The following is a 13,128-nucleotide window of genomic DNA, read 5'->3' on the forward strand; positions in this document are numbered from 1 at the left end:
TGTTTTTATCTTCAAAACCGTGGTCATATAAGAGGGGAGATCCCACATTCAGAAGATACCCACCAAGGCCCCAAGGCCCCAAGGCCCCAAGGCCCCAAGGCCCCAGACCCTGCCTGGCAGCTAGATTCAGAAGCTATTCTGCTCTGTGGTTTCAGCTCAAACGATGTGATTCTGATTGATGCCTGATTACTACATACTCTTTTCCACATAGGTCATCTAAAACTAAATCGCATGATGTGGAATTTTCTAATAACCCCATAAAACTTTTAAATGTGAGACAGATCCTTTGTTGAAGGATTTTCCCTAAAGGCCCCTTCTTTTGGAAACCCTACCTTTGTGGTGTGTGTGTGTGTGTGTGTGTGTGTGTGTCACAGTCCTATAATGTACCCTGGCTGACCTGGAACTCACTATGTCTGCTTCTGTCTTCTAAGTTTAAATATTAAAGGTATGAACCACCATGGCTAATTTCATTCTAAAGATTGCCTCGAGATTTGAAAGATAAGTCCTTCCCCCTTTAATGTCCTGTTAAGTGGTTTTTAATGTACTATTGCTTCTTTCTCATACTTTCTCAACTCAAGGCTCAAACAGAGTTCCTCCTGATAAACTTCATTCCTGAAGGGTTATTATGTATTAGTTCCACTCCAAAGCTGAAACACTCTCTCCATTCCTTATTTCATAAGAGAAGTAAACTACTGTATAACCCAATGACGTTTTGCTAGTACCATATATGAATTCAAGTTCAAAGAATCAAGTCAATAAAGGGTGCTGTTAACCTACACCTACAGTATGGGGTTTCTTTGACCAATGCATCAGATGTAGTGTCTGGACATGGGGATATTGAAGAAAGACTTTCTGGAACACATGATTCAACAGAATGAGTTATCACAGGTAAATACGGGAAATCATGATGTTCTTGAGAAGGTTAAAAGCTTATACTTAAAGGGCAGAACTCAAAGGGATGATTGCATCCCTCAAATGTGATCTGCAGAAACTCAGGCCACACATGTACATGAGTATTTTTTTGGCCAGTGCTCCATGAAAAAGACAAACAAACCCTATTACTCAACAGGAGATTCTCAAGTCCCAGGGGGTCATTCACAGACCTTGGAATCCAGTGGCACTTGCTCACTGGAAGCTTCAGTCTTCAGGCTGGCAAAGTTTTCTTGTATTTTCTCATTTTTGGAGTTGGGAGGTCTGTAACTGAGATTGTCTGCCCCTCTTATCAATTCCTGAAGAGCATGCCTCATCCTCTCACAGTTAAACCGGTAGAGAAAAACTTTGATGAACTTATCCCTAAAGGACTCACATTAATTTAGACACCTTAAATGCAATGAAATCAGTAAGACTTTGATATACAATTGACGCTATGATGGTTGAGACTTTCAGTAACTTGGGGACTTAATGAAAATATGTTTCATATGGGGAGTACCCAGAAGCCACCCTGTGTCATAATGAAAGATAACCTTCAGTCCCCTCAGAAAAGTTACTCTCTATTCATGGAAACTCTAAGTATGTTCCCTTAAATAGCAAAAGGACTTTAAAGATGCAATTTAGTTAAGGATACGAAGATGTAGGTAATTTTCTAGTATATTCAAGTAGGCTCAATATAACAGCATCCTAAGAGGATCAATAACAGAGAGGGTACATGAATATAGCAGAGACAAGGGAATGAAATGTGCAGATTTTATATTGCTGATGTCAAATATACAGGAAGAGGTCACAGAAGTAAAGAGGCTTCTAGGAGTTAAAAAAAGCAGGGACATGGTTTTCTGCTCAAGCATCCAATAAGAATGCAGCCCTGCCTGTGCCTTGACTTTAGAATTTTTGACCTCTAAAACCATCGAGCAATAAATCTATGTTGCTTGAAGCCATTAACTTGATGGTAATTTGTTAAAGCACACAGCACAAACCAATAAAAATAGCCTCAAGCTTCATGTGGCATAATGAATCTCTACAAATGCATCATAAAAGTTCACATTTTCATATTCCAGGAACTTAAGGGTTCAGATTGCAAAGGACATGATTCATGAGACACTAAACATTAATTCTCAACACTTAAAATCCTGATGACATTCTGTGCTCTTGACAGTCACCTCGTGGAAATGTGTCAACACAAAAATAGAGCAACTGTCTAGTCTAACAAGACAGAGTTTGCCTTAGTAAACTGAGAGGAAAATAATGAAATAAATTTTGATTACTAGGGAACAGTCAACAGTTTTCCCACCTATACATTTATATCAGAAAGTGATTGAGAAATCACTGTTGCAAGTGAGAGCTCCCTTCATCAAGGACCTCCTCTTTTATTATCCCACCAACTTAAACAAGTCATATGAAGTGTTGCTAAAAGCTTCTTTAAATCATATAAGGCAATGATACGGTCCTCACTTGAAGAAATGATACCTACTTAGTAGTTTGCATAATGGCAAGGTGTATCTTCTTTAAAAACTTCAACAATCTTGAGAGGATCATGGAACTCACCAATAAAAACAACAACAACAATAACAACAAAACATACATAGTAAAAAAGCCCCTTACCTGTGTCACAAGTGGCTCCAATAGTCTTTCCACTGTGAGTGTCCGGATTTCCAAACTTTTGGGATCCCATTTTAAAATAATAGGTGAAGTTGCCGAAGTCATGCTCCCTGCAGGAATATATGGAATCCATTAGAAAAAATATTCAAGGACATATGTCATGACCATGAATTTCAAAAGGAGCTCATCGCCCAATTCTAGAAGATGTTTGAAGACTGCTTTCGGTCTACCCCATAAAAGTCAGAGATGGAAAACCTGGGTCAGTGCTGTTGTGAAATTCTTAGATCTGAGATATTTTGGAAGGTCCGTTATCATTCTAGTATATATCAGGACGTTACAGAGAGGACCTATAGGAATATAATGTTATAACTCAAACCAGAATTTGGCTCAAGCCACAATATCTGCAGCAGATATTCACTCACAAACACTAGTAGATGGCCTACCCTAGACATGTTTGTGACTCTCTGTATAAAATGCTTCCAGGTATTAATATTTCTTCCTTTGCTCTAGCTTGCCTTCTACTGCCATGGCTACATGCAACAACCAAAGACAACTTGAGAAGGAAAGTGTTTATTTCATCATACATGATATAAAGCCCATCATCAGGAGAAGTCGAGGAAGGAATGTAAGGTGTGACCTTGAAGAAGAATCTACAGCTTACTATCTTGCTCCTGCTTTATTCTTACTAGGTTTCTTATATAGCCCAAGATCACCTATCTGACAATGGCAACGAACACCTACAATGGAATAGACTTTCTCACATCTATTTGAAAAATAATAATAATAATCAAGAAAATGCTCCAGAGACATGACCAAGGGATCTTATCTGATTGGGACAAGTGTTCAATGAAGATTCCTTCATTCCAGGGTGTCAAGGTGACAAAGAAGATTAACTACTGCACATGGGGAAGTGAGATGACATCAAAGGAAACGTTAATAGGCAAATATCCTATTTCTCACTCATTTCCTGCTTGTTTCATGGGAATCAGAGAACCTGGCTTCAGTCTTCTTATGAAAAAACCTCCATCTTAGGGAGTTATCCATTCTTCTGTCTCATGGGTTATGACTTCTTTCTTCAAAGCATCTATCATTCTGTCTGTCTCTGGTTCTGGGACTTCAATCCTCTCCATCACCCATGCCACGTTATTGTCTATGTCTGTCTTTCCAAGGCATGAATAACAATTCTAATAAACTCCTTACCCCGAACAATGTGTGTCAGTGTCCCTCTCAAACCCACATCCAAGAAATTTCAGAACCCTAATATTACAGAAACATTCATTCAGTTAGTGTTTTGCATATATTCATCTGCTATCTTCAGACTAAGGCTTGAATCTTGACCTCATGCAACTTATGCTTTGAAACTGAAGATAGTTAAATCAGAGAACAGTTATGTCTTGGTGAGACAAATGTTCTTAGGAATACAAATGGAACTGGGAGAATTGAGAAAGCAACATTATAGCCAGTGGAAAGACATACAAAGAAAATTTGTGCATCAAAGTATATTCCTTATGATCATTAGATTCATGACCCCAGGGGATTACAAGACCATTTGGCCATTTTCTTGTTAACTCAAGCCTTAGAATATCATACACCTTGGGGCAATAGTTTCCATCACTTAAAAATAGAAAAAGTATTTTTAAACGTGGTACTCGTGGCTAAACATTACCAGCTAACTTCAGAATCAAGTTACTTGGAAATGTTAACTACCCCACAGCATGAATGCCTTCCATGTCTATTTGTCTCACCTAAGAACAACTAATACAGAGGTAGCCTCCTTAGTTTCAAATAGGTCAAAGCAAAATATGACTCTGCCCTCAAAAAATAAATTATACATTCCATCTGGGGTATGTTACTCATCAAGAAATTGCTGAATACATTCTGACATTTAAACACCAGGCAGGCGACCTTAGATTGTAGAAACTGAATATGAATTATTTGCCTTAACACCATCATAAATCAAATTGTTCATGGCTGCTCTCTTCTTGGGAATCAATGTCCCCACCAAATTCCATACTTATAAATCAATACAGGTGATTATTCCTACTCAAATTAACAATGCAAAGAAGGTCTACCACAATAGGCACCGTGACAAAAATACTTCTTCACCAGTCCTCCCCCATACATCCTACAGCTAGGTAATCATTCAGTAAAAAGACCCAACCAATTTGCTCAGGAAAATAAGAAAAGGCAAAAAACACAGCATGCTGGTATTTTATATCTCTCCAAATGCCATGTTCTAAATAAACCGAGCACAGCAATCCAAGTACACAGATTTAGAATTGGGTTCCTCTACAACAACATAGTTGGCACTCACATGCTACTGGTGCTTAGAAACCTACAGGCACTTTACAATTTCCCCATTCACACTAGCAACTGCTACAGGCAGTGCTGACAGGCAGGGAATTCTGCAGCTGGGCATGGAGCTTCTGCTATAGAGTCGGTATGGATGCCAGAAGCTTCCTGCATATGTTTTGATAGCTTTTTCTTGCACTGATATTGTTACCAAACTTGGGGGTGTAGCCTGTGCCACAAAAAGCCAAGTTCAGCCATCTGTCCTCAAGAAGCCAATCAAACATCCAAGATAATAGTAAAGAGCAGAAATTAAAAAATGGTGACTTGATCAACTTGGCCATGTTATAAAGAGGAACAAAGAGAGGCTAAATTGTAGAGGATCAGGGATATCTACATCTAAGCAGTTCAGGTCAAGGTGTGCTCCTATAGGCTTTTGTCCATCATTTTCTGGACCACTTTACAGACTGAGGCAGAAGTCCAGACAATGATGGACAAAGGTAGGTGAGTGATGCTGACTCAAAAAAGAAACAAGGTGTATAATGAGGTGGAGAGATGACTCAGAGATTGAGTGTTTACTGCTCTTGCAGAGGAACAAGATTCAGTTCCCAATACTGACATCAGGCATCCTACCACAGCTTAACATTCCAGTTCCAGGGAATGTGCTGCCCCAAAACCTCCATGGGATCCTGGCCTCATGCATTACATATAAACAAATGCAGCTGTACAAATATTCACATTAGAATGACACACTAATTATCTCTCTCTTGATAGATAGGCAGATAGATAGATAGATGATAGATAGATAGATAGATAGATAGATAGATAGAAAGAAAGATAGATAGATAGATAGATAGATAGATAATAGATAGATAGATAGATAGATAGATAGACAGACAGACAGATAGATGACAGGCAAAGTTGCTCTCTAGCCTCAATATGCATGTGCACACACATATGAACATGTGCACATACCCTCCCATACATACCCTCTGATCCACACAAACTAGAGAATTTCATTTATAAATGAAATTGAAATGAGATGGGCAGGATAGTTATATAAGTGAGCAGATCAAGAGAGGCACAGAGTCCTTTCAGAGTGTTCCAATATAGAACTTCATAAAGTAACACACAGGGAAAAAAATACTGGGGTGAGAACCAAAAATGCTGGCACAGTCACCTCAGATCCACTGATCTGGCTTCAAATAGAAAAAAAGAAAAGCTTCTTAGGAGAATGCCAAGCTTTCTGTGAGCCAAGAAGCTGAGTTAGTCACAGCCCAGTCCTGAAGGTCACAGGAATATTCTTTTTCTAAACATAAAAGAAGTACTTGTCAAATCACTCAATGTATCCCCTTGGGAATAAACCTCAATCATTTCTCTGCTACATAGGCCATATTCAGTGACAGAAAAGAGAAGTTTGCATGTGATGGATTTGTTAAAAAGGAACCTTGAATGCTGATTTTCCCAAGCTTGCTGTCATTGCTACAGTGGTTAGAGTTGAAACCTACTCCTCGCTGTCCTTACAAGCTGGAAGCAACCACCTGTCCTCAAAGGGCCAATTAAATCACAGGTTACAGAGAAAGTGTAAAAGATGTTCTCAATGTGACAAAAGAGGGTGAGGTGGTGAAGAGCAAGTGACCTCTACCTCAGGTCCATCTGTGGTCTGTTACCCTGAGAGTTAGGTTTCAGAAAAAGGGCAAGAAGTATGCATAAGAAAATAATTCTGTTCAAAACATGGTCCTGCCTATCAACATGGTCTGGACTCCAATCTCAGTCTACATGCTCTTTTGACAACTTATCAACAGTGTGTGAAATCTCTTTCAGGAAGCAAGCTCCAACTCTGACTGGCACCAGGTTTCAGCTTATTGCTTTTCCCAGCAGGACAGTCCTGGAGAAATTCCAGTTCCATGGGGTCCACTGTCTCTTAGTCTGGCAGCTGAATGTAGGGGCAAGTTTCTCTGCAGAATATCTTCAGCACTGCCAAGATGATTACACTGTTTGCTATAAAGTTAAAGCAAAGGGGAGGGAAGCCGGTGCCCCACAATCTTCCCACCACTTGTCATGTGTCCACATTTGCAAGTAGAGGCAGATCTGGGACCATAATTTGAGATTCCAGAAGACTACCTCTGAAAACAACCTAGAAGAGATGGCTACTGAGCCTCAGGCAAAGGCAAGAATTTTCTTCATCTTCAATTTAGGAACTGATATAACCCTGGTAATCTGCTATTTTCTACGATAAACGTGTCTGGCTGGGCTCAGAGCTGAACAAAGAATTCTCACCTGAGGAATACCGAATGGCTGAGAAGCACCTGAAAAAATGTTCAACATCCTTAATCATCAGGGAAATGCAAATCAAAACAACCCTGAGATTCCACTTCACTCCAGTCAGAATGGCTAAGATCAAAAATTCAGGTGACAGCAGATGCTGGCGAGGATGTGGAGAAAGAGGAACACTCTTCCATTTTTGGTGGGATTGCAAGCTTGTACAACCACTCTGGAAATCAGTCTGGCGGTTCCTCCGAAAACTGGACATAGTACTACCGGAGGATCCAGTAATACCTCTCCTGGGCATATATCTAGAAAATGTCCCAACTGGTAAGAAGGACACATGCTCCACTATGTTCATAGCAGCCTTATTTATAGGAATACTACTCAGCTATTAAAAAATGAATTTATGAAATTCCTAGGCAAATGGATGGACCTGGAAGGCATCATCCTGAGTGAGGTAACCCAAACACAAAGGAACTGGCACAATATGTACTCACTGATAAGTGGATATTAGCCCAGAAACTTAGGATACCCAAGATATAAGATACAATTTGCTAAATGCATGAAATTCAAGAAGAACGAAGACCGAAGTGTGGACACTTTGCCCCTTCTTAGAAATGGGAACAAAACACCCATTGAAGGAATTACAGAGACAAAATTTGGAGCTGTGACGAAAGGATGGACCATCTAGTGATTGCCATATGCAGGGATCCATCCCATAATCAGCTCCCAAACGCTGACACAATTGCATACACTAGCAAGATTTTGCTGAAAGGACCCGGATATAGCTGTCTCTTGTGAGACTATGCCGGGGCCTAGCAAACACAGAAGTGGATGATCACAGTCAGCTATTGGATGAGTCACACGGCCCCCAATGAAGGAGCTAGAGAAATTACCCAAGGAGCTAAAGGGAACTGCAACCCTATAGGTGGAACAACATTATGAACTAACCAATACCCCGGAGCTCTTGACTCTAGCTGCATATGTATCAAAAGATGGCCTAGTCGGCCATCACTGCAAAGAGAGGCCCATTGGACTTGCAAACTGTATATGCCCCAGTACAGGGGAACCCCAGGGCCAAAAAGGGGGAGTGGGTAGGTAGGGGATTGGGGGGGTGGGTATGGCGGACTTTTGGGATAGCATTGAAAATGTAAATGAGGAAAATACCTAATTAAAAAAAAAAAAAGAAAGTACCATTGCTTTATACAACATCTACTCTCGAGCTGAAGCACTTAAAGAGAAAGCCTATGATTAGTTGAAACTGCATGAAACTTTTTTTTTAAGTCTGTATAATTTGGTCATCATGCCCACAGTCCTCTAAGTTCACCAACTAACCTCTGCTTCTAGATTCCTAATGAAAAAGAGGAAGACAGAAGAAAGGAATTGAGCAGACACACCCACCCTTTTGACATTGCTGACATCTACAAAGTAGTCTTTGGAGAAATGCATAATTAAGTAATCAAAGTGCACATAAATATCCAGGCTTCTCTAAGTTAGTAAGTTTATGATTTAGGGTTGCAACAATTTTATCTGTGGCAAATGGAACCTGGATGTCATTGGTTGCACAGGCCTGCAAGAATTTAGTATAGGAATTGACAATTGGGCATCTAGTCCATGACACAGTCAATATGGCTGCATCCAGCTGAGGACATTGTCCTACTGTGACATTCAGTATTTATAAAGTAGCTGTACCGGTTTTATTTTTCTGTTGCTGTGAAAAATACCATTTTGTGAAGAAGATGTTTTATGTGAGATTACAAGTTATAGTCCATCATCAAAGGCAGCCAAATCAGAAACTCAAGCCAAGACCCTGAAGGAGAAACGATAGAGGAATGCTGATTATTGGCTGGTTTCTAGGCTCAAAGAAAGCTACTCTTATATAATCCAGGCCTATCCCTTTATGGATAGCAATGCCTTTAATGGACTGACCCTTTATTTATAAATTAGCAATCAAGGAAATGTCCCACAGATACACCCACAGTCCAATCTAATGAAGGTAATTCTTTAGGTGAGGGTCCCTCTTTCCAGGTGCATCACTGTAACAACCATGATTGATCATCCCAATAAGTATGCACAAAACTCAGTGGCTTTTAATGAGGATGTTGGTGGTTGTGATGAAGGTGGTGATGATGATGATGAAGATGATGATAATGATGATAATAATGATGATGTCTGGTTGCAGGCACATGCCTGCCACAGTGTATGTGTGGAAGTCAAAAACCTAGTTCTTTCCTTCCACCTCAGGTTCCTAGTGTGGAACTCATTGTCAGTACTTCTAGGCCATGCATCTACAGTATATTTTCTAGATGGAATCCCCACTTGTGCTGTGACAGGCTGCAATGGCACTCATGGAAGAGGATCAGGGAAGTCACACCTAGAGTCCGGTTGCAATGTCCAGCTACAACAAGCCTGGTCAGGCAACCTTCAGAAAATCCATTGTGGTGACAAAGAACATGCTTATTTTTACACATCACAAATCAGCAATACTTTGTCATGGGTGGTTATCCAGCAGTTTGCTAACACAATGATGTCACATAGATGTTTTTGAATTAAAAACATCTGTAGCTACTCAGCTTGGGAATAAGATCTGATCATTGGTCTTTCCTTAGACTCAGATTAATCAAGAAAAAAATCACAATCACAAGTTCACCATTAAGCACTTCAAGGAATAGAATGTATAGCAATATATCTGGAAGGATTAGTTATTTTTGTTAACCAATTATTTCCCCAAAATAAAATATTATTTTCATCACCAAAAGGTACTAGAAAGTAGATATTCGAAATATCCTCATCTAGCAAGACCAGGTTCAAAAAGTTGGAGACTGGAGCCCCAACATCATAGGTTTGTGTTTGAGTCAATAATCTTTACTAAAACCCAACAGAAAAACCAAGTCTTTGGTTTTGGCCATTTTCATTTTCCCAGTCTGGATCCTACAATTAACACAGTTTCTTATGTCCACAAAAGAGTATCCCAGAAGTAATTTTGTTTCTTATTGATTCAAATGGAAAAGAATCATATTTTACTTCATAGGGAGGCTTCAAATACAGAGAGGTAACAGCAATAATTAATGCATATATCCTCTCATGTGTGGCTGTTTTGTTTGACATAGATCCATAAAATTCTGTATGAGTGTAGGACATGAATCCGTCTTGGGGGAAAGAGGACTGATGAGTTTGGGGGATGGTTGATTAGGAAGGAGAGGACGCAGGCAATGTTGGGAACAATATGCTCAGTATAGGTTTGCCTAAGACGTGGCCTGTGTAAAACAGGACCATAAGCACTACAGTGTTTTCAAAAGTACATAGCAAGATGACAGGGTGTCTTCCATCCCACATTGCAGTTTTACAAGCACAAGAGAAAGCTCCAAGCAACCCATTCAATATCGGAGAAGACTTACTTCTTGAAAGATATTGAATTGTATACTCATAAATGGTGATCACACAGCCCATCTGGTGAACTTTGTGATAAAATCGGAATAACTACAGTGGTAATGAAGAGGCTTTGGTCAGCAGTCATTTATCACAAATGACTTGAACCACACAGATTGAAAGCAGGTTGGGACAACCACTTACATTGTGGTAATAGAGGATGAGGAGGAAGAAGAAGAGCAGGAGGATGAAGAGGAAGAGCAGGAGGAGGAAGAGGAAGAGGAATAGGGGAAGGTGGATATGCATAAGGAAAATAATAAGGAACAGAAAGATAAATCTAAAAAACAAAAGAAAAACAGCAAATTTATAAGGCAAAGAAAACACCGTTGAAAGAGAGGGTCAAGTACCTTGTCTCCATGCTTGACAAGCGAAATCCGTCATGAAGACAATTGCTCCAGTGTCTACTTTCAAGTGTCCAAAGTTAATGCTAGGCATCACTACTTGTAGGTGTCCTCTTTACAAACCTTTCTGGAAATAGCTTTGAACCCCTACATCACCCCATTTCTTCATTCTACCATTCTTTTAACCTCATGCTTCTTTCTAATTATCTAAGTGGTTGTGGTTCAAGCTTCAGGCTCAGGTCAAGAAGTCTAGTCCATTCCTATTGCTACAAGTAAATGCCGTAAGAACTTCTATAAGACAGGCTAACACCTGCTGACATGTAAATTCAAATGAAAATAAGGACTAATAATACTTATCCCTATTAGATTGGTAGCTACCTTCAAATATATTTGACAAAGTCAGTTTATTGATTTAAGCTTTTCTCTGTCACCTGGTAATGAAGGACAGTAACATTTTGTTGGAAATGCATTTGTTTTGAAAATCAATGAAATAATTGTAGATATAAATGTGATGCATTTTCTTTTATAGGAATCTCAGCCTACTCAACAAGCTGTGTAGTGGGATATAAGTGAAATTGGAAGTCTTGTAAGACAGGAGCCTCAAAACTCAGACTTCACTGCAATGTGGAATAAGATGCAAGAGAATACCTCTCAATGTTTTCAGCATTCCCAAGATGCAGGACTGGAAAGTGCATGACATAGTCTAATGTGCAGAATGTATCATATGAGGCAATGTAATGTAACATATATGTTAACATAGAGAAATTATCATGAGGTTAATGATATGTTGGTGTTACTACCTCACATTGTGACCACAACACAGTTAGCCCACAACAAAGAAGTAGCTCATGGCCATAAAATGTAAACTGTAGGCATCTTGATTTTTACAGTTTATGCACTTGAGCCTGATATGTGGCTATCGAAAACTCTGAAGCTGAAGAGTTCTGCTATGCCAGGTGTTACTGGAAAGAGTTAGGGTTCCTTCCTAGTAGCCAGATAACACTGGAGAACCAGGGTTCTGAGTCTCATCAAGAAAAGAATTTAAGAATGAACTCAAGAGAAGCTTGAGGACAAATTTATTAGAATTAAAAACAAATTTAAAAAAATAGCAGAGAAGCTGTAAATCTTTGCAGTTGCCTGGGACATGAAAATGAAGAAAAGATGAAGAAAACTATAAATGCAAAGGTAAAACCTGATGGCTTTTGAAGTAAGTCAGTTGAAGGTCAGAAACATGATGGACGTAGTCACACTAGGGTAGGGCACCTCTAGAGAAACACTGAGAAATCCAACCTACCAGAAACAGAGAATACTATGGCTCTAACAAGTGTCTGAAAGAAGAAAGAGGAGGAGGAGGAGGAGGAGGAGGAGGAGGAGGAGGAGGAGAAGGAAGAAGGAAGAAGGAAGCAGAAGGAAGAAGAAGAAAGAAGAGGAGGAGGAGGAGAGAAGGAGGAGGAGGAAGAAGAGGAGAAGAGAAGGAAGAAGTGAAGAGAAGGAGAAGGAAAAGGAGGAGGAGAAAGAAGAGGAGGAAGAAGAGGAGATACATAAGGAAAAACTACCCCTTCCAGGCAATGAGCCAAAGATGAGCCTCATGGTATGGATAGGGAGTATTATGGAAAGGAATATTGCATTATTTCATGAAAGGACTAACTATTCTTCCCATTCCTTTTAAGTTTAATTATTTTTACCTTTATGAGTGCTTTGCCTAGAGGTGTGTCTGTGTCCCACAAGGCTGTTTTGTGCCCAGTGAGAGAAGAATATATCATAGGATCCCCTCAAACTGGAGTTACAGATGATCATAAGCGATCATCTGCGTGCTGAGAATCATCCCTGCATCTCCTAGAAGAACAGCCAGTGCTCTTTCTCACTGGGCCACCTCTTCAGCTTTCTATTGCTATCTCTAGCATAGCTTAAGGTGAACCTGCCTTCCTGAAGGTAGTATTCCCTTAGATAGAATTGTTGACGTGAATTAACTCTTAAGGAAGCAGACACTGGCTTATCTCCACCTATTGGTAAGGAGATGGGCTCAAGTTGGGTTTATATATTACCCTTTAAATGAAAATCTAATAGATCCAGTTTCACAGCTGTTCAAGGAAGGAGTTAAGACCTGAACTGGAATTTTACTTCCCAGCATGACATAGCCTCCAGGCAGGATGCTCACTTAGGATGTAAGAGCTCCCTTCAGGCATTTCTCTTGAGAGAGCAAAACCAGGGCATTTGAAACTGCCCTGAGCTCCCCAACCATTATCTTCTGTTCAGAACAGCGCCTCGA

General features: G+C 39.9%; 1 protein-coding gene across 5 annotated transcripts in view; it reads right to left on the minus strand.

Moving 5' to 3' along the window:
* Positions 1-13,128, minus strand: part of Ctnna2 (catenin (cadherin associated protein), alpha 2) — a 1,098,179-nt gene that overhangs the window by 961,306 nt on the left and 123,745 nt on the right. For all 5 annotated transcript variants that reach the window (XM_011241195.3, NM_001355193.1, NM_009819.2 and 2 more), the window contains one exon: positions 2,536-2,642. In XM_011241195.3, coding sequence (XP_011239497.1) covers positions 2,536-2,642 — 107 coding nt within the window. The remainder of the gene's footprint in view (positions 1-2,535; positions 2,643-13,128) is intronic.

Source organism: Mus musculus, chromosome 6, assembly GCF_000001635.26.
Source record: "Mus musculus strain C57BL/6J chromosome 6, GRCm38.p6 C57BL/6J".
Classification (NCBI taxonomy): domain Eukaryota; kingdom Metazoa; phylum Chordata; class Mammalia; order Rodentia; family Muridae; genus Mus; species Mus musculus.